At 38.1% G+C, this 25,356-nt stretch overlaps 2 protein-coding genes across 2 annotated transcripts in view; one reads left to right on the top strand and one right to left on the bottom strand.

Annotated features, from left to right (window-relative positions):
* LOC5577024 (protein phosphatase Slingshot) overlaps positions 1–6,189 on the bottom strand; it is a 92,905-nt gene extending 86,716 nt beyond the window's left edge. The window contains exons 1-2 of the mRNA XM_021842420.1: positions 6,106–6,189; positions 5,575–5,925 (exon numbers count right to left, since the gene is read on the bottom strand). Coding sequence (XP_021698112.1) covers positions 5,575–5,637 — 63 coding nt within the window. The 5' untranslated portion in view covers positions 5,638–5,925; positions 6,106–6,189. The remainder of the gene's footprint in view (positions 1–5,574; positions 5,926–6,105) is intronic.
* Positions 6,190–12,793: 6,604 nt separating this feature from the next.
* Positions 12,794–23,703, top strand: LOC5577023 (coiled-coil-helix-coiled-coil-helix domain-containing protein 10, mitochondrial). Its single transcript, XM_001656260.2, has 2 exons — positions 12,794–13,085; positions 22,916–23,703. The coding sequence occupies exons 1-2, from the start codon at positions 13,039–13,041 to the stop codon at positions 23,343–23,345; spliced, it is 477 nt and encodes a 158-aa protein (XP_001656310.2). The 5' UTR covers positions 12,794–13,038; the 3' UTR covers positions 23,346–23,703.
* Positions 23,704–25,356: the final 1,653 nt, after the last annotated feature.

The raw sequence follows: 25,356 nt of genomic DNA, 5'->3' as shown, positions 1-25,356 counted from the left end.
AAGAATTTACCGCTTGAAAGTTACTGTAATGCAATTCCACGGATCATCATAGGAGTGGATAACGTTAAGTTGATAAGTGTACTAAAAGTACGCGAAGGAGGCCAAGGGACACTTGTAGCTGCAAAAACTAGACTTGGCTGGAGCGTGTATGGAAAATACAGTAATATGGAAGCCGTCGAACACGTTAATTTCCACCAGCATCAAGTAGAATGCACCATTGATAACGATCAGCTGCATGATATGATGAAACACTTCTTCAACATAGAAGAGTCGTGCATCGCCATTAAGCCGGAGTCCGAAGAGAATCAGCGAGCAGTTCAAATTCTTGAACGAACTTCGGTTCGGGTACCTTCCGGGTTCCAAGTGGGCCTCTTGTGGAAAAAGGACGAATTTAACCTTCCTGACTCCTATCCGTTGGCACTCCGCCGACTTAAATGCCTGGAACAGCGCCTTCTGCGAAAGCCTGAGTTATATGCAAAGGTGAATGAGCTCATTCAGAATTACATAAACAATGGATACGCTCACGTGGCATCAGATGTGGAACTGGAATCGGCAGATCCGAGACGCACATGGTACTTACCTCTAGGGGTTGTACAAAATCCCAGGAAACCAAGCAAAGTTCGCTTGATCTGGGACGCGGCGGCATCCGTGAAAGGTCTGTGCTTCAACGATCTTGTACTCAAAGGACCCGACCTTACGACATCATTGATAGCCGTGCTGATCAGATTTCGCCAAAGGAATATTGCCATTGGTGGAGATCTGAGAGAGATATTTCATCAGATCGCCATTCGACCCGAGGACCGACAATTCCAAAGATTTTTGTGGAGAAGACATCAAAATGAATCGCCGCAAGTTTTGGTTATGGACGTAGCCATTTTTGGTGCATCTTGCTCCCCATGCATAGCACAATTCATAAAAAATAAAAATGCATCTGAGTTCTTGGATGAATATCCACGAGCAGCGCAGGCGATCATCGACAACCATTATGTCGATGATTACCTCGACAGTGTGGATACTGTTGGTGAGGCGGTCGAATTAATGGAACAAGTGAAGTACATCCACGCCAACGGTGGGTTTGAAATCAGACAGTTCGTATCGAATTCAACGGAAGTTTTACGGAACCTGGGAGTCGAAGAAAGTATGGCCGATAAAAACCTGAACTTGGAAACAGAATCTTCGCGTGTGCTCGGAATGTTCTGGCTTCCATCTCGAGACGTATTCACCTTCACCACACCTTCAAACTCTGAACCTTTGCTGCTGGAAACGCATTCATCATCCCCAACAAAACGACAAGTACTCCGTGTCATTATGAGCGTCTTTGATCCGCTTGGACTAATAGCCCATTTTGTTATCCACGGAAAAATCCTGATGCAACATATTTGGCGTGCAGGAACAAATTGGGACGAAGAGATACCAGCGCATCTTCGGCAAAGTTGGACAACTTGGAAGAATTACTTGCCAAATTTGAAGGAAATCCAGATTCCACGATGTCTCTTAGGTTTCTTGCGTTCTGAAAAATCGATCACATCCGAGTTGCACGTTTTCGTGGATGCTAGTCGAGAAGCTTATGCTTGTGCAATTTATCTGCGAACGATGGGAACATCTGGAGTTGAGTGCTCTCTTATTGTAGCCAAAAGTAAAGTTGCGCCGCTGAAACCTACATCAATACCGAGATTAGAACTACAGGCAGCATTAATAGGAGTAAGATTGATGGAACACGTACAGCAGAGCCTCACTATTCGCATTACCAGAAGAATTTTCTGGTCAGACTCATCAACTGTTCTGTCCTGGCTTCAAACAGATGGATTTCGATATCATCAATACGTGGCATTGCGGGTAGGAGAGATTTTGTCTTCGTCCAAAGCAAACGAGTGGAGATATGTGCCTTCGGGACTAAACGTGGCGGACGACGCCACAAAGTGGAAGACCGGACCAGACCTCAGTATAACCAGTATCTGGTTCAACGGCCCCATGTTCCTTCGTCAATCGGAGTCGTCCTGGCCAGTTCAACCTCGAGTTCAACAAACTAACGAAGAACAGATTCAACACGTGTGTCTACATCGCGAAAAAATTGGTGAATCAATCATTGACATCATCCGTTTCTCCAATTGGAATCGACTACATCGAGCGGCGGCATACGTTTGCAGAGCCGTAGAATCATTCAAAGGTAGAAGAGCGACATCAGTCGGTGCGATGCTGACTACTAGTGAACTTGCAGCGGCAGAGAACATATTGTGGCGCCAGGTACAGAGAGAAGTTTTCCAGATGGAGTATCATATTTTTAGTTCTCGAAATGACGAAAGTGTCGAAGTGGTGGTGGACAAATCTAGTACGCTGTATAAATTGTCCCCATTTATGGACAAGAATGGAGTCATACGTATGGGCAGTCGCATTGGAGCCGCTTCGTTCGCTCCGTATGAAGCAAAGTACCCCCTCATTTTGCCTAAACAGCATCATTTGACGTTCCTTTTGGTCGATAGCTATCACCGTCGTCTGTTACATGCAAACAATGAAACCGTTTTGAACGACATGAGACAACGGTTCTACGTTCCCGCCTTACGACGCCTCGTTAGGAGGGTGGCAGCAGAATGTCAGCAATGCAAAGTCCGCAAAGCCAGCCCTCAGGCTCCTCGGATGGTTTCACTACCCAGGGCAAGAGTCACACCTTTCGTAAAACCTTTCACTTATGTAGGTGTTGATTATTTTGGACCGATGATGGTAAAAGTGGGACGAAGCCAAGTTAAGCGATGGGTCGCATTATTTACCTGTCTTTCGATCAGGGCGGTGCATATGGAGGTTGTCCACAGTCTGTCTACCAATTCTTGCATAATGGCCTTCAGGAGGTTCGTCGCGCGACGTGGGGCTCCACTGGAAGTATACAGCGATAATGGAACTTGTTTTGTTGGAGCCAACCGACGATTGAAGAAGGAGATTCAGGAGATAAATGAGAAATGTGCAGCAACGTTCACCAACGCAAGAACTAGCTGGATATTCAACCCCCCAGCCGCACCTCACATGGGCGGACTGTGGGAACGAATGGTGCGTTCCGTGAAAACCGCTATGCAGGCCATCGGCGATGGACTTCGGCACCCTAACGAAGAGACGTTCGAAACCATTGTGTTGGAAGCTGAAGCGATAGTTAATTCACGTCCGCTGACGTATATTGGCTTGGACTCAGGAGATCAAGAAGCGTTAACTCCTAGCCACTTTCTTCTCTATGGCGTACAAGGTGTGAATCAGCCCGCAGTCCAACCTATAGAATATCGAGCCACGTTGCGAGACAGTTGGAAGTTGGCGCAGTGGATGATCGACGAATTTTGGCGGCGATGGATACGGGAATATCTACCAGTGATAACGAGACGATCCAAATGGTTTGAACAAGTTAAGCCAATACAATTGGGAGATGTAGTTCTGGTAATCGATGACTCCATGAGGAACAGCTGGATTAAAGGAAGAATTGTGGAAGTGTATCCAGGAAAAGATGGACAGGTTCGACGAGCAAAGGTGCAAACGGCGAAGGGTATCATTATTCGTCCAGCAGTGAAGCTGGCCGTCCTGGATGTCCTCGGAAGTACCAGGTCACACGAGTCGGGGAATGTTGCCGCGCCGCTTCAGAATATAGTGCAACCGGGAACTCCCTCGGAAAAATCTACTGATAGACAGAAGAATATGTCAATTTCTGACAAGGGTTCACGACGTCAAATGAGTTGGCGAAATTGAACAACATTGGTTGAAGCAATTCGATACGCAAAATTATTGAAAGCATTTGTGAACAGTAAATTATAGTGAATTCGAAACTAGATTATCGTGTTGAGCTTAATTGAACTCCTCTAGTTCTTCACCTCTTAGGTAATAGTATGTGAATTATATAATAGAACTTATCAGAAACTTAATTGTATATTATAACCTAACAGCCACCCCATATACGCTCTCATTGAGTGCACAGCAAATTGTACCTTTAGCATATTTCCTATTGAGGCACTGAAATGTAAGTCCAACTGAATTGTCGTTTAAATAATTGAACTAATTCAATAAAATTTGCAGCTTTGAAGCTGTAGAAAGCAGCTATCAAAAATCGGTGTTTATATGTTGCCCTAGTCAGCCGCAACAGCTTGATTTTGTTAAAAAAAATGATCGAAATAATTAGTTTTGCTTAAAATTTGAGCTCTCTTGCGCCTATAGTAAACCTATTGCTCCCATAGTAGCACTATTGAGAGAAACTATTTTTTATTATACGAAATAATTAATGAATTGAGAACTTTTTTACATCAAACGAAAGCTTTTGATTCACACTTTGAAGGAAAAATATATAGTTTTTATATTTTTCCCACAAAACTAAGATAAAAAGTTTTCAGTTGATGTAAAAATAATGATGCTAGAGTTATTTTTCGATTTTATACGAATATTTGTTCTAAGCTATGCGGCTATTGGTACATCGACCCTAATTTGGTATTGCAATATACAATATGTATGGTTTTGCAGTTTAGAACGTATTTAAGAAAAGGGGGGTTTGAAAAAGTGTTTTTGTGTTTGTTGGTCAATTTTTTTTCTGTTGTTGTTGGGGTCTTACTGTTTCTAGAAAAAAATTATGGCTACGCCACCGCATCATATAAATTAATTAACGAAGAAAGATAATAATGAAATTCTTTTATCAAAGATATCATTTTTTTTCTTACTGATTCGATTATCCGGAGTGAAAAAAAAAATCAATACTCCGGATAATCAAATCCGACCTGTAATAGATAACTCCTATTACCTATTAATGTGGATTAAGTATTTTAAACTCAATACATCATTTAAAAGATTTTTAATAACTTGATGTGAAAACAGTATCATGTACGAATATGAAATTGGGCCACTGTATATAAATTACCTGGCGTTTAAAGTTTTTATGGCTGTTTTTGTTTTATAATAAGGTTAGGTTAGGGCCTTCCTTAGCCGAATGGTTAGAATGCGCGGTTACAAAGCACAGCCATGCTGAAGGTGTCTGGGTTCGATTCCCGGTTGGTCCATGGTCTTTTCTTAATGGAAATTTCCTTGACTTCCCTGAGAAGTATAATCGTACCTGCCACACGATATACGAATGCGAAAATGGCAAATTTGGCAAAGAAAGCTCTTAGTTAATAACTGTGGAAGTGATCATAAGAACACTAAAATGAGCAGCAGGCCTGTCCCAGTAAGGACGTAATGCCAAGAAGAAAAAATGAAGCACAAGCATAAATGAAGATGCAAAAAATCGAGTGAGTTTAAATACATTTTTTAATTAAAAATAAGCCTTATAAACACAAAATCGACAACACACTTCATACCTTTTCATATGTTACGCTAGGGTGAATGAAGAACACACACCTAGCACCCTCCTGCTGTATGAAGAAAGACCCATACGATTCCCAATTTCGCACCGAAGAAAATCTCCGTTTAAGGGCAGTCCCTCCTCAAAAAAGGGTAAACAGGATCAAAAATTTACCGTCATCGAATAATCATCATCGATCATTGCGTGCAATGATTGTCTGTCTTCCAAAAGTACCCCATAAGAAATCATAGAGAGGTAAAAGAATAATAAAATGTTCATACCGAGTTGGAACTGTGGGAGGATCCAGCGAGGCTTGGCGATCTTTGGATGGTCACCAGGGCCATCGCACTTCCACCAGGACCACCTTCTCTCTCCAGAAACTGCTACTGCTCCTTTCCCGTGACAGGTCTGGCAAAACTCGTTCGGGATCAAATTCACAATCGAAAAACTTCTTTCTTCACCATCAATCAACACCTCTTTTTTTTGCTCACTTCCACACACGTAACTTTCAAAAACCAGAGGAAAAAAGTTTTTTTTTTTTCACTCCGTTCAAGTACAGAACTGTGACACACACGATGAGCAACTTTTTATTCCTTTTTTGTGCCTTCGGAACGAACTTTGACGGATTCAACCTGGGGCAAAACGAAACAAAAAAAAAACGCACCACTGGATGATGATGATGGCCTGCTTTTTGAGAGCTACACTTCTTTTGGATTGAATTGAATGTGACTTTTCTTCAGACAGCGTTTTTTGTCAAAGTTCACTATTCTTCACTTCTTCAGCTCAGAGCACAGAAAAAAAAGGCGACCGACCGAAACTGGCGATGAGGACGCGAGAGACTGAGCTCTGAATTTGCTGCCACCATCACACACACTCTGCACGCTACTGACTGATTGACGGACTGAAACTGAACGCAACGCCAGCTTTGATCGTGCCTCTCACGACTCATGGTGCAGTCGCGCAATCTCGACGTCGACCGTCGGGTGAGTGAGAAAGGATGTAAACGCTCCATCCCCCAGGAGGTTCCAAGATTTAACATTCTCGCATACACTGAGGCAAAAATACTTAGGTTTTCCATAAATCAAGACTTATGAACCAACCAAATTATGGTTTCATTGCACGCTTAAACATTTCGAAAATGGGATCATAAGTTTCATAAGTGAGAGCTTTGAATTCTTTAACAACAATTATATGAAACAATTATCATAGCAATCGCTAGAAGAACTACTCCGCTTTCGATCGAGAACAGATCACATGTTATCAAAGCATGTCAATTTTTGAGCACGCCTGAAATGAAAGGCGAATAATATTGTCGATTGATAATTCGAATAAAGCTAATATCATTCCGTTTATTAACGAATTTCATTGATTGACTTATGAAATTTATTACTGAAATTCTTCACCAAAATCATAAGTAAAACTTAAAAATTTCAACAATAATCGTTGTGGCGCCAAATCATAATTATTCCTTAAGAAATTATTAAGTGTTTTTGCCTCAGTGTAGGGTATTCAAAGTAATTTGGACAGACCGTTAAGCGTATATAATTTGACCATTTACGGCAAAATCAAATGGAGGTGCCTAAATTATATACGCGTAACGCTCTGTCCAAAATACATAAAACACCCAACTCTTTGTTGAGGCCCTTCCTTAGCCGAGTGGTTAGACTCCGCGGCTACAAAGCAATGCCATACTGAGGGCGCCTAGGTTCGATTCCCGGTCGGTCCAGGATCTTTTGTAATGGAAATTTCCTTGACTTCCCTGGGCATAGTGTATGTATCATCGTACCTGGCGCACGATATACGAATGCGAAAATGAAAACTTTCCAGCAAGAAATGGTCGCAATTTCTTGCAATAAACGGTCGAGAAAAGCTTTTTTTTATCGCAGTACCCAGTTGAAAAAAAATGTAATTTAAAATGGAGCTCACTGTAGAAAATTTCTTGACCATTTCATCCGCAGAAATTTTTACATTTGTCGAGCGGAACATATTTATAAAGCTATAGCTTGAGGACATAATGCCAAGAAGAAGAAGAAGCATACTTGTTGCACTAAAAACATGAATAGAATAGCTGGCAATTTTCCTGCAGTTTTCAATCAGTTTATTTGCAGTTTTTTGCACTAGCATGAAGTGTTTGTTACTGACAAGTTATTTCTTGGCCTACTTGATTCAACTCTTTTTTTTTCTGATCGAAGTACGCATTTCAAATAAAATGTCGGATTTAACGAGAATCGCCGAAGAAAATTTCTGCTAGGATTCAGCAAAAATTTTCTTCAGTAAATTAACTCAACGATCATCACAGTCGTTTTATTACGCCTAAAATTAAGTAAAAAAAAAATTTTTTGGATTATTAAAATTTTATTTACTTCGTAAGCTCGTATCACAACAAACATCTGCTTCTTAAAATATCACAACTGGTGGTAGTAATTTTGCTTCTCCCAGGCCACGGATGCGTAGTTGAGAGCTCAAATCTTTTCGGGAACCACATTCACGGGCACAATATGCACAACCGAAAGATGAAGTTCGGGCAGTTATCCGGTCTATATTTTCCTGAATATCTGATTTCCCCTTCTGTGTTTGCTGCTGGTACCACGCCATGCCGTTTCCTTGGCCATTTTCAGATTGGAGAAATTTGCCGGAAGGATTTTTTTTCGATGGATCATGCGCATCAGTTCTGACTGTAAAAGAAGAAATTCAGCGCGTTTTGTTTTAGTTTTTTAATTGAAACTTACCGGATGCTACTTCCAAGGCTTTGGCTTAATCCTTTTACATAATTCAGAAGGTTTTACATGCGAAATAGGTTAAAAATACTGTGGAACAGATCGACACACCAAGTCAGTAGATAAAAACAAATGGGCGACAAAAATAAACTGCAGCAATCCAGCCGTAAATCACAATGGATGCAGTTTAAAAAAGGTTGTCGTATGGTGTATACTTTTCATCCTGTTTGGATACCATACCACCCAAGTAACCAGTAAGCACGATAATGCGGCACGGTAACAGCATTATATGCGCATATAGGGTAATCATTTGATGCATGTCAGTTTTATATACGCATATAATGCTATTATAATGCCAGAAAAGGCGAAATAGCGTGCCATTATAGTGCCAAGATATAACCGTGCTTCTCTGCATTAGTGGTGTATATAAGACCACGTGAGAAACGTCAGTTGTTTTCGCCAGGTTTTCAGGGCGAATATTTTGTGCTTTCGCGTACGCAGCCAGAGAGCTTTCGCGTATGCGGCCAAGCAACTGGTACACGAGGTAAATAAATAAATGAATGAAAACGGAAACCTCTAATAGTATGCAAAAAATGCAATAAAATTATACAGATAGTACTTCTCCGTATCAGACATATTCATTTTGGTAGTTTTCATCCTTTTGAGGACTTGCAATTGCCACATTTTGATCCTCGTTTTATGATGATGAAATTCCTCATTTTGCGTCTCGAACCTGCGACACCCGTATTGTTGAGTTGTGGTCCTGCTCCTTTGCACCTACGGCCACATAATATGAATAGTATTGGAAAGAAAAGAGACCAATTTAAACCATCACTTTTACCCGTCATAAAACCTGCAATTGTAGTAGTGAGAAGATTTATGTTTGACTCCCTCTTACCACTATATGCAAACACAAAGCACGTGGTATATCTGTCAAAACACTGGATGGCATTTAAACATGCCCTGTATTCGAATATAAAGCCAATATAGTGCTTATTTAATGCCTGTATGCATCAGGCTTAGAAGCATTAATGATGCTGTAATAGGGTTTCTATGCAGCGGAAGTGCTGTTATAAGGTGTGTAAGCATTTGTGGTGCTATTATAATGCATGTACGCATCTATGATGCTGATTATTATTAGTGTTTATGGTTACTTGGGCAGAGCTTTTGTTAACAGTAATTGATAATGTTACAGTTGTACTTGGTGTCTGGATATCGTTTTACCGTTAAATGGAGAATACAAGTGAACCACATCCTAAATAGGTGACCGTTTCTATTTTGTTCATGAAACATTTTGTCTAGTTCAAAGAATGGTAATTGGGTCCTAAAATTTTTAATAAAATCTTGTTTTTATTTAATAACACGAAAGAGCATGTTACTGCAACTACTTTAACAATTTTTCCTGCTTAAATAACGGCTATTTCATGTTTAAACTTTAATTTGAAAATTGGGTCCATAAATGAACATTGACACTTTTGATCATGTTCGACGTTCGCTTCGTGATGATGATGATGATGATGATTATTTAGCCACCATCAGCGCAAGGATTACCTATGGCTGCAGAATCATACCGGGATGGTATGATCTACCTGATGGTTTGTTGTAGCAGGGCTAGTTAATATCTTTGAAGACCTTTGGAAGACAACACTAATGTCGTTTTTCTTTATTTGCACCGCCTGCACCGTTTTCCCACCGTTTTTACACTCGATCGCCACCGGTGCAGAAAATCCTACACCCTGATCGAGATGGGTGTAGCAGGTAATGCACTCTTTTTACCAATACATATACGGTTCTTAGCTGTCAGTGGCATCCTTGTTTTGATTGTTTTAGGTAACGAACAAACAAGATGATTCATTTGTGCTCATTTTCGACTGCGTGGATAAAATGGATTTATTTCAGAATTGTTTTTTTTTTCAGTATAAGATGAATTATTCTAAGCATTTATAAATAATACAAAAACTGCAATGAGTATAGATTGTATATTAGACTGGCCCAGCTCAGTATGGGAGAAAAATAAAGTTGTATGATTCCACGGGGCACCCTCCAGGATTATTTCTTGGGATTAGACGAAGCCTTTCTGAAAAATTCAGCTCATTTGGTCGTTCCATGAGCTGGCGCAATTGAATTGAAGTTAATATGGGATTTTCAGCTCAAACATATGAGCAACAGCACATCATCTACTGTTTGGTTCAGTAAAAATGATGATCGCGTTCAATTGGACCCAGAATGTCAAAAACACTACTTGATGTAATAGCGAAGAATATTGTAGAAGATTGTATCATGATCAAAATTAATAAAGTTGGTGTTTTAACCATGCTTGTATTTCTTCAACATAGCTTGGAGGTAGTCACTAAGCGCATCATAGCCACCTATGACGCTGAGCGAGCTGAGGTACATGTCGCATGCATATAAGTGACTGTACGGGAGTGTTGATCTAAGCCTAACTTTCAACAACTGAAAGAGGAATGAAAATGAGATTAAATCCAGATACAACCTTCTGCAATTATGTTCATTAGGGTATCAACTAGTGTATTTGTCATTCTGGGCTTATTTGAACGCGAACAATTGGTATACGGAACGAAACAGTGACATAGGATCAATTTTCAATATATTTGAGACAAATATCCCATACAAACTTCAAATCGAATGCGCCAGCTGGTGAAGCAACCAATTGAGTTGAAATTTTGAGAGAGTGTTTTTCTTACCCTAAGGCTCATATCTAGAGGGTGCCCCGTTGAGTTTTACAACTTTTTTGTTTAAGGGCCAGTCTATTGTATATGTATGATAAGGGATACTGTAGGAGAGAAAACCAGTGTTGATTGCTTGGTGGTTTGAATACTTATGAATATTTATTCTCTGTCATCTATCTCTACAGTTGGTCAAGGCTACTAAGATTGACCTAGCTTACTACGATCCTACAGATACTAATATGTATGAGTATGTCCTATCAGTATGAACTTTAGCAGCTTATGTCAGAAAATTGAATTCTTCTTTCAGATATTTGGATTACATGTATACCAGTAAGTACTACATTAAAACCATTTTATTTAAGTCAAATTTTCCGAAATTTGCGCATAGGCACCAACAAAAAACATGGGTCGCAACAAAATAGAATCAGCAGCGGCTGGAGTTGTAAGATCTCATAATTTAAACTGGGATCACAGAATCTCTAGTACTATATTTTAAAAAAAAAGTCGATTGACAAGAATCCACATTGATTTTTCATTAGGATTGTAATGCAATGATTGATTTAAGTTGCTCTTTTCGTATTATAACAATAAAAAACTGATTCATCTGTTGCACCATGCGGAAGTATAAGTTTTGGCGAAGTTATTACCCACAGAGAGAGGATCGATGAAGTTAAATAAGTCTTTGCAGTATTGAAATGAGAAAATTCTGAATTTTAAACATGTTTTAATGAATTACGAAACCTGTTTTATGGTATCAGTTTCCAGGAAAAATGAATTTATTTTCATATACCGAACATTTATTTTCGTCCACGGCATAGTCAAGTAAACTACACAAAGCACAAACGAATCTGATATTTTCGAATCCCAAACAGAAAATCATGAATAACAGCAATAGCTGTTCTATCTGGTTGAAAAATGACATTTTGTTTTGATTGACGTCGTCACAAACACCATCATACGCTATCAAAGCATTGCACCGAAACCGTTCTATTTTCCGGTGTCAATTGTTACACTCGCGCGGTGCACCGTCGGGAATAATCGAAAACGACATAAGGCTGTTTTCTCATGACAAAAGGCTGGCGACCCCACGCACTTTCATCCAGTCAACAGTTCAATTAACTCCCTTATGCTACCCCTCCCCAATACCCAATATATAGTAATATATCATACATAGTGTTATTAAAGTATCTTACCGTAAAATTATAGAAATAAAGAAATTAAAGATTATTTTCAATAATTGTGACAAATAAATAAAAGACTACATACACATCTTTGTGTTTTTTTAAACAGGAATAAGGGCACATGCCGACACTTATAGTGACGAACCATCCATAGTTTCTCTAACGATTAAATGAATGAAACATTGCGAAATAAATTTGAGCTTTCACAAGCATGAAACGAACTCACCAAAAGTTGGTAATCCATCGTCAACTGAAGTCACAATTACGGCATCAACCTCACTCTATTCGCTTGAATTCTTGATTATTATATGAACTGGAGAACATTGTCATTGGCGCCGTTTACTTAACACTCCCGCAGTTTAAATAAGATAAAACATTATGCACTGTTCTTACATGCACTAACGTCTGCAAAACGTTTTTACAATCTTTTCGATTCTTTCAATTATTTGATTTTACTACTGACAGGAACAACAATTTTCACTTTCGTTCACAAGCGCGGCACTCTTCGATCTGATGTTCGACGTTCGCTTCGTCGACAAAAACACCACAGGGGTTTTAGTTTTAACACTGGGGTTGTTCCTATCTGACATTTCGGAAGGGACACGGAAAACAAAATACACCCACAATTTGAGTATAAGCCAAGGGGTGTGACAAAATCTAAAATATATGTATTTTTGACTTAAACCAACGGAAAACATTATAAAATTGAGTAAACATGTGTTTTTGACCTTAACTTAAGCGTTTGGCACTAAAATTAGGACAGGGCTTTAGGACCCTATTCTACTATGGATTCGGTAGATTATACAACAAAATTTGTTTGCGTGTAAAAAAAGTTCCAACGGTGGTACCTGGTAATGGCCGGGAAGGGATAATTTTTCGTATGCATTTTTTCAACAGTGGGGTCCGAACTGTCATCGGGTGTATGTCAAAGCAAGCGCTCGCAAAAAAAGCGAAAAAAGGTACAAATTTGACGTTTCGCCCACATCATCCGATCAGTTCTTGAGAGAAAAACGTGCAATCAACAGCGGAAAACTTACTCCAGTCTTTGGTAGTCAGTCAGGAAAATTGCATCACCCAACAGACCAGTGAATCAGTGAAATTTCGCAGCACTATCAAGAGGAAGTAAACAACCGATTACAACAAAAAAGGAAATAAAAATGGGTCGACGAGGAAGGTCCGCTTCTCCACCACCAGCGCAGCGCAGGTCAGTACATGGGGGATAGATATTTCTAGGTTAAATCTCTGACCTTTCCCCGAACAGCTTCTTTCGAGAAACGTCTCAGGGGTGGCTTCCTATATGATTCTGGAAGCCAAGCGTTACGCAACCAGCTTTTTTGAAGGGGATGAGTAAGGTTGTTTTTCGAACAAAAAATGATGGGCACATGATCAAATAGTTAGGAGCCTGGTCCAAAGGTCGGTCAATATTTACGGTGGATTATAGTTGCTTCCTCTTGGGAAGTAACTGAAAGTACAGTCACCCTACAGTTATGGATCAACTAAGGGTCATTTTTCAGAATAAAATGTGACTAAAAATCACAGTGACGCTGTTCAAAACCAAGTTACCTTCCTGGCCCGGCAGAATATAGTGGTTTTGGGGAATATACTTCAAAATTCGTGGTTGTTCGTAAGTGTCGATTACGATAGAAATTTCAAACGTTGTCTGTCCCACAGATGTGGATTAGTGAGGGAGAAGGTAACCTATTATGGATCAAAACACTATAACAGCAACTTATCTGTGAGGTGAACGAATGGTGTGTTAGTGAAGCATACGTTTTAAAGTTTTTTCAGGAATCGTCTTATCCTTGATCCATTACTGTGGTATGATTTTCAATGCTCTCTAAACAGTGCCGTAGCATTGGGTTGGCTAGGATGGCCACGCCACGGGTGCCAAAATGATTCTATTCATTCGATTTTGGTCTACTTTGTATGAGAATCCGAAATTGGCACAGAATTCTTGTGGGTCGAAAATTAGTTCTTTTCCCCTATTTTATCCCTACACTTTTTTATATTAAACTTTGGGAGGGATTATTAGAGTATGTTTAAAACTACAAATGAACTTTAACACTTCACTTTTTGCAAAAAAAAAAAATAAAATAAAATACTAAAATCACTAAGGTGAGCAAATACCTTTAAACTCTAATATGTGTTGCTTATCTTGACAGATAGGCCTATTTCGTCTGCGACTTACAGACTTCTTCAGTGTCGACCCTATTTTATGTTGAGAACGTCTAAGAAGATTGCTGTGTTGGTATATTGAAGATCCTCGAAGGATTTTTTTAGCATTATCAATAAATAATATAAGTAAACTTAGGTGTAAAAAGCTTATTTAACCTTCTTAAACAATTTAAATATTTAATTGCCAAAAATTAATCCTACAAACTAGGAGGGTTCAATCGTATCGTGGAATCGAACACAAGTTTGGACCAGATCTCCGAATGGCTGTTTAAGATTAAGTATCCCATGTTGATTTTGCAGCTTGCATTTTGAAAATGATAAAACTCATCGTAAGTAATATTGATTCAGAAAAGTATCACTACTTGTGTTTACAGATATCTTTCGAATTCCTACATATATTCACGATTATTTCCGTTCCTTGAATTTCTCGTGCAGTATCTTCCAAAAAAATTCTAGAAGAATATTGCAACTAAATAGTCCATGGATTCTTCAATAGGTAGTTCATTTACTTTAGGATTGGTTAACTCGAATACTTCTGTGGGACATTTCTGAAAGAATATGTTGAGGTATTTCTGACGGAATCTCTAGAGGAGGTAATTCTTTGGATGAAATCTTAATGAAAATCGGAACGAAAACTGTAAAGTAAATTCTAAAAAATCCCAATGTCAGGAGTGATTTTTCTTAGAGAAATCATTGGCTGAACTCTTAAATATAATCTTGGAAGTAATACTAGAAAGAATTCCGAGGGGGTCAAGGATTTCAAAAGAATCTTAGAGACAAGAAAAGAGATTCTAGAAGAATCTTAGGAAGAATACTTGAACGAATCTCTGTAGTAATTTCTAGAGATATCTTTGGAAAAAAATCCGGCTTGAATTTTTAAAGGTATCCTGAACAAAATTCATGGAGGATTTTCTTGAAAAATCTGTATAAGAATCACTTGAGTTTATTCTACGAGTGGCGTGAGGTGAGAATTGTCAATGACAATTCCCACCTCACGCCACTCGTAGAATAAACCCTACTGGATCAAGGTCAGAAATCAATTACTTTTTTCTAAAGTTGCTAAATCCATTGCCGTTTTCGTAAATATCTTAGTACCAACGTCTAGTTTTTAACGTTTAAGAATCCGTCATCGTAATAATCGTCATGATCTAAACTTCAACAGCGTGTCTACTTATTTACAAAAACGAAATTTCTTTATATTTCCAGGTATTTAGATATTTCAAAAATAACTCCAGATTCAAGAAATTCTCTGCAATACATGCATGATTGACGAATGGTTAATTTTATATGACTTAAGGTGAAGGTTCATTGAGCACGTAAACATAATGTTGCCACCCACTCGAGCCACCCGCTAAAGCACCCTCTCGAGCCACCCAACAAGGCGGAGCACAATGTTATGTACGTCGGCCAAAAATAAAGCATCATGTTTCATGTATACCTCCACCAACAAAATTATGTAGGTAGTGTTACTTGCACACGTATCATACAAAGGTATTATTGTCGATATGAATTCATCAACAACTTCATAACAACTCAAAATCACAATTTATTTCATTTAGTAGTGAGAACATGTTTTTTGACCAAAATTATAAGCATTTTTCACACCTTGCGTGTTGTTTACTATTTTTGGCAGTTTTCTCCTCTCTTCTCTCGCTTCTCATGGACGGAGAAAGTTGCCATCAGTATGCATTTGGATTCTACAGTCAATTGTACTGTATAATATCTTATATTCATTTTTGCTGTTAAATTGCGTCGTACATTGTTTTTCTCACGCATAAAAATGTTTTGCAACACTTGTGACATTGTACACCTTTTGAGTATTATGAAATTGTAAAATACGTGGTTGTAGCAAGTGTATGAATATCCAAACCATTCTAATTGCAAACATGAAAACTGGCATCACTTCCAATCAGTGAGAGCGGCGCATCCGAATCATAAACAATGTTGGCTCAGTGAATTCGCATTCCGGTGCTGTTTTCGAGCACAAATTGACTAATATAAGTGATTTATTGCTCCCAGAAGCATCGTGCGTGAAAAATCAAAGTGTTCCAAGTATCGCATTAGATTTTTGAATTGCTACGGTGAGTAGAAATACGATTAAAAGTGAGTTTTAGAACGGGCACCGAAAAGCCAGCAAACAATATCTCGGTGCGTGAAGAAGAAGTGATTCGAAAGTGCGTGGTATTTTACGACACAAATCACAGCAATAACTATGTATTTGCATTCAAAAACTGCTGATTTGTGAAAAACATATTATGGAATGCTTTCAGTTAAGAAACCACCGCTCTACAATAAGGTTAGTAACTTCAAATAATCATTTTTTGTGATCGCTCTCCAAAACACTGTGAGAAGTGTGGGAGGAGGGAGCGGAAAGCGAAGGGGGAAGTAAGGTGCCATATTAGAGGCCATTTTGGTACTCATGGGGATATGTCCTTAAAATTTAAGTTTAAAGATAGGTTCGGTTTCAGAACACTTAAACAAAAAATCTTTCGATTAATTTCAAAGTATGTTTCATCAAAAAAAAAATCAGTTTGTCCTAAAGTGTGTATAACATAAGAAAAAAGTGGTGAATTTTATTCAATTTCCGTTTTGTATTTCTTCCCAGATGATAGCTTGGGGAAATCAGGGCTAATAGCGTCTGATCGTCTTGGAAATTAAAACTTCCGATATCACTTGTCTGAAAAAATAACAAATATGAATCAAAAAGAAATAAATTATGAACACAAAAAAAACCTAACCTAATATAAGATTATTGGAATTGATTTTGCGAGATTACGACAAGTATTACTGTTTGTCTTATTGTGGATTTTTTTCACATATTACTCCCAAGATCTCTTCTGCAGTTTGTGATTGTTCACAAACTTTCTACACTGAGATTAATCTCATAGTCGAATATAATGTGCATTGCACATATATTTTTGCAATCAAGCTTCGCACTTGTAATTTACTAGTCTTGCACATAAATTTGGGAACGTTGTTTCTCTTGAAATTTATGTACAGCGCACGTACAAAATAAATGCCTACGAACTGTATTTTATTAGACTTATTAATGCATTGTACTTGCAGGCATAAATAATTAAAAACGTTGCATTTTTACAAAAAGTTATTTAAAAGAATTTAAAATCATTTGGAAAGAAAACTTGATGAATTAATTCACTCAAGGTTTCAGGTTTGTCGCCATTTTAAGTTTTTATAGTTCGATCCGGAGCTAGAGCAAATGTACCTAATCTCCACCTGTGGATGATGCAGATCATGTGGAACGAGACTTTTTCTTGGAAAGATTATGTTACTCCCTCAGTTACTCCCATGCATGCAGATGTTGAATGAAATGAGCCAGGTCGTCATCTGCCGTGGAATCTCGAATTTAGTTCATACGCAGGAGAACCACATTTCCCTAAACAAAAGTAATGAGTTGGTTGCACAAATTTGATTGTGATTAGATTAGCTCCGAGAATGTTACTTACCGTTTTTTTCTTGCATAACCAGCAAGGATTGATCTTCAGCGTTGTCGATGTCTTTTCGATGCCGTTCAAGATTACAAGATTGGGAATACAAATCGAAACAATTCTGTTTGTTTATTCCGCCATTTTAATATTTCACTATGTTTGTAACCACTTGAAAATTATGTGCGGAAGTTGATAATTCTTTACTATGGGTTGGTACATTAAAAATTTATATTCCACTTTGATAAGTTTCAAATATTTATCATTTCAATTGTATTGCAGTGCACATAAAAACCAATTTAATAATTTAATGGAAACAAAATACATTTCAAATGGTGCACATAGATTCGGACGATGACCTCCAGAAACAGTTTTATCTGTTTTACGCACATAAAATACAATGATGATTTGATTTCAGTGTAAGTAATTCTATCAAAAAATTCATTTTAGACACCTTCAGGAGTTAAATCTGGATTTTTTTTTCTGAGAATAACCATAAAAATTACTACAGTAATTCCATCAAAGATTGATTCAGAAAGTCACTAAACCTCCAGAAATTTATCCATTGATTCTCCTAGGATTTCTGTAGGACTTCTTCCAGCATTCCCGTTTAGAGCATTTTTAAGAATTCAAAAATCAAATTCCTTCATGATTTCTGCTAATTTTTTTCAGTCATTCATCCAAGGATTTCTCCAAGGAAATGTCAAGGAAATTTTTCAGTTTTATTTGGAGAACAATTTTGAAAAAATCCACTTGAAATTGCACGATTAAATTTAGATCAAATCGATTTATTCAACTAGCTTGTAGTCTCTATACAAAATTTTCCATTTCTGTAATATGACAAAATACAATGCTTTTCCAAACTATCAAAAAAAAAACAAATTTTGTGCATCAAATATATTATGACCTTTTGGTTTAATATTGTTTGACACATGGAGTTTGAATTCTGTGGCAAATTAAGCAAATTTACCATAGAAGTTAGTAAACTTGCATGCATGCCAATATCTCAAAAACTAGGCGTGCTATAATATTTTTGAAAACGGAATTGGATTCAGAAAATCTTAAAATGAGTAAATAGCTGTGTTCTGGTGCTTGAGACGCATTGTTATTAGAGAAATGAAAATTACTGAAGATAGTAACGTTGGAGTGCTCTAAGGTTTTCTTGATCAAATTCAGAAGAAATTCAGCTAAGCATCTCTTAAATAATAGGGGACGGACCTGGTGTAGTGGTTAGAACACTCGCCTCTCACGCCGAGGACCTGGGATCGAATCCCATCCCCGACATAGTCACTTCTCGCGGAACATTACTAAAGGACCTATGTACAAATGAGAGATTCTCTCCTCTCTCGCTCTCTTTCGATTATAACAGTGGGATACTAAAGCTTTTGAAAAGTTTTTCGCTACAGATCGAAAGGCAGATTCCATGACTAGCGTTTCATACAAAAAAACGCAACAGAAGAGGTTAATGTGACTCAGTTATTGATCAAAGAGAAGGTAAACAAAGAGAGCCTCTCATTCGTACATAGGTCCTTTAGTAATGTTTCGCGAGACTTATAACGTAAAAAGTTATAGTGACGACTTCCTTCGGAAGGGAAGTAAAGCCGTTGGTCCCGAGATGAACTAGCCTAGGGCTAAAAATCTCGTTAATAAAGTCAAATCAATCAATCAATCAATCTTAAATAATGCTGGTGGCATCCCTGAAAGTTGGGCTTATTCTACGAGTGGCGTGAGGTGAGAAATGTCGGTGTCGTAACGCGAGGTGACAATTCTCGACTCGAGTGAAGTAATTTTCCATTTGATTTACACAGCGAGTCATTTCACTCGAGTCGAGAATTATCTATACGATACCGACAATTCTAACCTCACACCACTCGTAGAATAAACCCAAGTGTCTCAGAAGGAATCGCTGGAGAAATCACTAGAATCTAAGAATCTAAAAAAATATCATGAACTTGTGGAATAGTCGCGTAATAATATCTGAATGTTTCTCTGAAGCTTCTAAAATTTTACACTAGGATTCACTGGAAGCAGATTAAGCCAAAAAAGTGATTTAGAGACCAGTTTGATTAAAATAGACTTCAGAGTAAAAAAAGGTGAATACCCATAACAGTGTATTGGTAGCGGCGCATCTGATTTTTTTTTATTGAAGAGATTTGGTGTCACTAAAAAAACATATTCTACCATTACTGATTCAAAATTATTACTCTGACTGTAGCCAGAATTCCATATTTGTTCCACGTTAAATAAAATTCCCTGATAATTCCAGGTAGTAGACAGCCTGTTCAAAAGCAGATTTTCTGTTAAAAACAGAAAATTATTCGATGAAAATGTGTTCACTGTGTCGGTTAAAGAATAGATTACAATGAACACATTTTTGTATGAATTTTCTTGATTTTGAAGGAAAATGCTTTTGAAAATTCTGATATTAATGACAGATTACTGCCCTCTTAAAATGCATTATTTAACGATTTCAAGTTTACCAGCTTGTATGGCGATCATTCGCTTAATTTACCACATAATTCAAATTTTTAGTATTAAATAATACTTATCAGCAACGTTCATAACATTTTCGATGCTCAGAAGTTATTTAGAAACTTCAGAACAGTATTGTACATTGCATATACACTACCCACCATAAGTATGGAATCGCGTATTGCAACACTCATACTGAATATTGCAGCACCTTGAAAAGTTTAGCATCACCTAAAATGAATATTATCTCGTGACTCTGAAGTGCTAGATCAATGTTTTTTTGAGGTCATCTTAAAAAATACGTCTTTGAGCCCCTGCGATTTTTATTTTTGTTGAAAAAACTTTTATCACTGGATTTTGGGTGATGCTAAACTTTAAAGTGCTGCAATATTCAGTATTCCAACAATTCCATACTTATGGTGGGTAGTGTAAAAGAAACAAAGAATCATATGTAGGAAGAATGCAGGCATGTTGAAAAAATCGATTGAATAAAAAAATAATCAAGAAATTTACACCAAATTATATCCTACATGAATGTTTCAGTCCTATTTTGTATGCTTGGTAGTTTTTTTTTTTGCTTGGTGGGTTAGATTACTCAAAAGTTTGGGAAATCGTATTTTAAATATCATGTAAACATTGATGAAACCACTATTATTTACGACTTTGGCAACCTGTAGCTTAAAATTGTGACGTGCTGGAACATTTCTGAGAGCAGCATCAGATTCAGTAATCACAAGTTTACTATTGACACATGATTTGATCCTTGAAACACGCAAAAGTGTTGTTTTTGTTACGCCGTGTATTCGAAATTTTGACACAACCTCTGAAGGAAACATTGAGCACATTCTTGAATTACATTCTGATGAAATTTCCAGAGAATGTCATGAAAAATGCATAAAGTAATACTCGGCGTAATGTAACAAAGAATCTCAAAAAAAAAAAAAAAAACTTTAGAAATAACCCCTAAGAGAGTCTGGTCAGAATGTCTTGTCCTTGTTACATTCAGGAAACATAAGAATATCAAAAGGCAAGGGGCATTTATGTTCTTCATAACAGTGTTGTGAAAAACTCAATTTCTCACAACTCACGCTTGAGATTTATCATGCGTGAGTTGTCAATCATGCAACTCAGCAGTCAAAATATCATGGATGAGTTAGCTCAACTTTTTGACTCATTGTCATTGACGTATTTCCACAGTTTACTCACACATGGCAATAATTTATTGTTAGTGTGGTAAAATTATAGTACTTCTTTCTAACATAAACAACAACATTCGGGTTTCACAAGTTTTTGCCGGGTTTTGCGACTGAATCATTTTTTACGGTTTGAGTTGATTGAGTTGATTATGCATCAAAATCTCAAGCGTGAGATTTGCGAAGCAGATCTCTAATGAGTTTGCTCTCACGGGAGAGCGTATTGATTGAGATTTTGAGTGTGAGTCTATCAACACTGCTTCATAATACGTACCGGAGACTGCATACCCGATCAGAAAGGCATAACAAAATTATAACAACCTGAGATATTTTTATCAAAAATTATTTTATAACACAGGTTGATAAAAAGTATACCTCGTTAGATGATAAAATATCAAAAATTATAACAAAAAAACCTCTACGAGAAGCAAAATTATATCAAGCGTTGATATAATTTTATCAAATTTAAAACATATTGAGATATGATACGCCAAATAGAAAAAAGGCAGTCATAACAACTGTTGTTATAACGTTATAACGTGCTTCGTGAATTAGTTTCCGATACTAATGATGAAGTCAAAATTGGAATGAGCAGAATACATAGTTTCATACTAATGTTATCTAGATATTACACTTAAGGTGAAGATGAATCGAAGCCAAGCCTAATTTTTTTAAGAGCACGGATCTGGAGAACCAAACATCCATTTAAGCTGAAAACTTAATCGATTGGTCAGGCGACTGCATTTGAAAATCGTTGATGTTATTCTGAAGATATCCATGCGAAAAAGATTGCATTTTCACACGAAAGTGAGCGGTATGCGGGGCATATGAGGCTACTGGTGCACTAATGGTAGATATATTCTGTAAAACAATTATATTTTACAGTGTCACATTGATTTGGTTTGTATAATTTGGTCTTGTAGAGGATCACCACGAATTTTGATTTGATTTTTATTTCAACATAGGATTGTTTTTATTCTAAAATGTGACTTTTAGTTGATTTATAACTGCAGGGTGACTGTACCTTTGCAACATGCGACAATCTAAAAATAGTAGGAATAGAGATGTGCCTTGTTTTCTTTCATAAGAATGTGAAATTCACGACTCACGCGATATGACAACACGTATCTATCTCGGAACATCATTGCGATGAATCAGATGGTTGTTTGTTCGTCTACTGTCCTAATCCAAAAAAAAAATGACGTCGTTGATTGCTTTCGCTCCAAAGTGCATCAACAACAACAACACAAACTTTGATCATTGTCTTCGTTTCAGTCTGTTTGTTGTTTACTTAATCATTTATTTATTAGGCTCATGCGCTATCAAGCATTACGGAGCCGAGTTCTTTTGAAAGTTTCAAATAACTTATCTTGACTCTTAATTTTCTATGTTAGTTTTGGGGAACCGTTAAACTCGCAGTTTGGTCGAGGTTAAGGGTAACAATATGTTTGAAGAAAGTGATAGGATAATGATCCCAATTCAGTTTATCCAACACATCTCTAATGTCTTCTTTTTTTTGTCTCCCTTGGGCCCTGAGGGATGCACAGAAATAGGATCCGGCAATACCGTATTCGAGGCATTCCTAAACTACGTGGTCAATATCTTGATAATCTGCACCGCAGCTGCAGTGCTTGCTATCCGTGAGCCCTATCCGATAGAAAAACGAGCCTCGAGAGTAGTGATTGGACATAAATCAAAACATCACCTTGATAAAATCTCGACTTAAACCCAACCTTCCGTCTGTTTTGCAGATCGGCGCCAATGGCCGCAGCTCCGGCTCCCCGCCCTGCTCCGCCACCAACCCAACCGGCCGTCCAGCATGCTCCACCAAGTGCGGTAGCTCCTCCGATGGCCGCCCCTAGCCAGGGCCCAGGATTGATGGCCCAGATGGCTGCGACGGCCGGTGGAGTGGCCATCGGTTCGGCTGTGGGTCACACCGTAGGACATGCCCTCACCGGAATGTTCAGCGGTTCGGATTCGAAGGAAGCGGTTCCACAGCAGCAGGCTGCCCCAGTGCAGCAGTACGCTCCGGTCGCCGGATCGGAAGCGCAGGCCCCATCCGGACCGTGCGCCTGGGAAATCAAACAGTTCCTGTCCTGCGCCCAGAACCAGTCCGATCTGACGCTGTGCGAGGGATTCAACGAGGCCCTGAGGCAGTGCAAGGTGCAGCACCATATCTAAGTCAGTCGAAGGTGTGTGAATATGCAGAATGACCACCTGGTGCGAGAGATTTGTTACGGCTGGGAAGAGGAACGGTTTGGCCCATGAAGCGATATGGTGAATTGTGAACGGAAAATTTTCTGTAGTCTTGTCTTAGTGAGTTGTTCAGTTGCACAGTTCAATAAATCCGTAACCCAGTATGCAATATGGCCAAATTGAGCTTTTCTGTAGATACGTAGAATCTTTAAAACAATTGGAAAAAAGTCGAACTACATACTACGTCACTGTGGTAAACTTACTGTTAAGCTGAATGATTTTATTTCTTAATGATTTAATTCTAGGAGTTTTATTAAATGAATAGCGGATGGAGAGAAGGAATTAGAAGCTTTTTTGGTGCGTTGGTGATATATCACTATTCCTTGAATTGTTGCTGAGCTGGGTCATGCAAACAATAGAGGGTCAGTTCTTAAGCTATTGCTTTCCTTGCGGATCAAGGGCACTTCTTTCATCAGTCTTCTCTGACTTACTGCAACACCTTTGTAAGGATATCTGTCGCCGGAAGGCAGGAAGCCACCAATTCCAGCTTGTGCGCCCTTACCTCTACATGCTCACAAACGAAATAACTGTGTCTAACGTAGCGATGTGCTTCGTTCTAGCAGAATAGGCCATCTTTTTGCCAAACAGATTTGATTTTGAACTTCTGTTGCAAGACTGGTAGCACAGAAATAAGTCTCTTTTTTGAGACCTAATTTCTATTTGAATGCAAGTTTCCAAAAAGTCTCTATTTTCAATGAAAAATTTCTAAAGCCTCGTTTTTCGATCAAAATGGACCTTTAAATCACTATTTTGTTCTTTCATTTTGCAGTGAAACCTAGTGTATAATTATAGAGGCTACAGGCTAAAGCTTCAGAGCAAAATGAACCAATATTAAGCAGGATCCACGCTCACAAACCAACAGCGACCGATTTGCTCACAGATTCTTGGATCAGAGAACCAGAACAAAACAAATGTAAAAAGAGCGTGATTGTTGGATGAGCAGAATCTGCTCACAGCCGTTCTTTTTTCCGTTCATAGCTTTTTTTGTGAATAATTGGTGGATTATGATTATAATATATTACAAACTAATGTACGACATAATTGAGAAAATTGACCCATATATCGGTGTTATTGTAAAAATACCACAGAGAATCGGACGCGTGATTGCTTGTCGAAATACAATTATGCGATACCCTCTACAGCAGTGATTCCCAAAGTGGGCGAATTCACCCCCCTGGGGGCGATTTTCAGGCTCAAGGGGGCGAAAATTTGTAAAACAGAATTTGGGGGGCGAAAAATCCAGGAAGGCGGCGAAAAGGCTAACACGGAAACATTTGAAAATAATTACTCATAATCTTTTTTGGACACACATCTGAAGGTTAATCAATTCCAAACATAACTAATTCCAGGAAAAGTTTACCTTTGGTCGATATATCTCCAATCAGGGTTATTTTAAAATTATGATAGACTACACTTGATAATTGTCAAATACATGTTATGCATTCAGATTTTTTAACATCATGCAAGTTTTAAGAATGGTCGGTATTTTAAAATTTCCACAAGGCCGGATGGTGAGTCACAGATAACATTTAAAACACAACATAATTGGGATGTACAAAGTATCTGAGAATTTATCGAATTTTTGCAAATGTCTAATATTTTATATTGCTGTTTGCGTTTGACGTGCAAATCTTGTTGAAATGCGTTCCAAATGCGGTAACACAAACTAATCAAAGGACACTTAGCAACCGTGATCCATATCACCGCCAACCTAGCAAAGAAAAGCTATCTTTGACTTCGCCTTACTTGTGAAAAATCTTACCGCGTTAGGTGTTCCCGCATTTGATATTTGCATTTCAAACGCACACAGCAATATAAGGATTTTCCTATGTGGGAACTTTGAGGTTAGGAAGCTAATACTTCTTTCATTCGTATCCAGCTTTCTTACAGAAAAAAAATCTAAAGTACCCATTTTGAAGTTTCGATTGCTCTCATT

Source organism: Aedes aegypti, chromosome 1 (genome assembly GCF_002204515.2).
Source record: "Aedes aegypti strain LVP_AGWG chromosome 1, AaegL5.0 Primary Assembly, whole genome shotgun sequence".
In the NCBI taxonomy this organism is placed as follows: domain Eukaryota; kingdom Metazoa; phylum Arthropoda; class Insecta; order Diptera; family Culicidae; genus Aedes; species Aedes aegypti.
The sequence above is the reverse complement of the archived record's forward strand: the minus strand, read 5'-3'. Positions and strand labels throughout refer to the sequence as shown.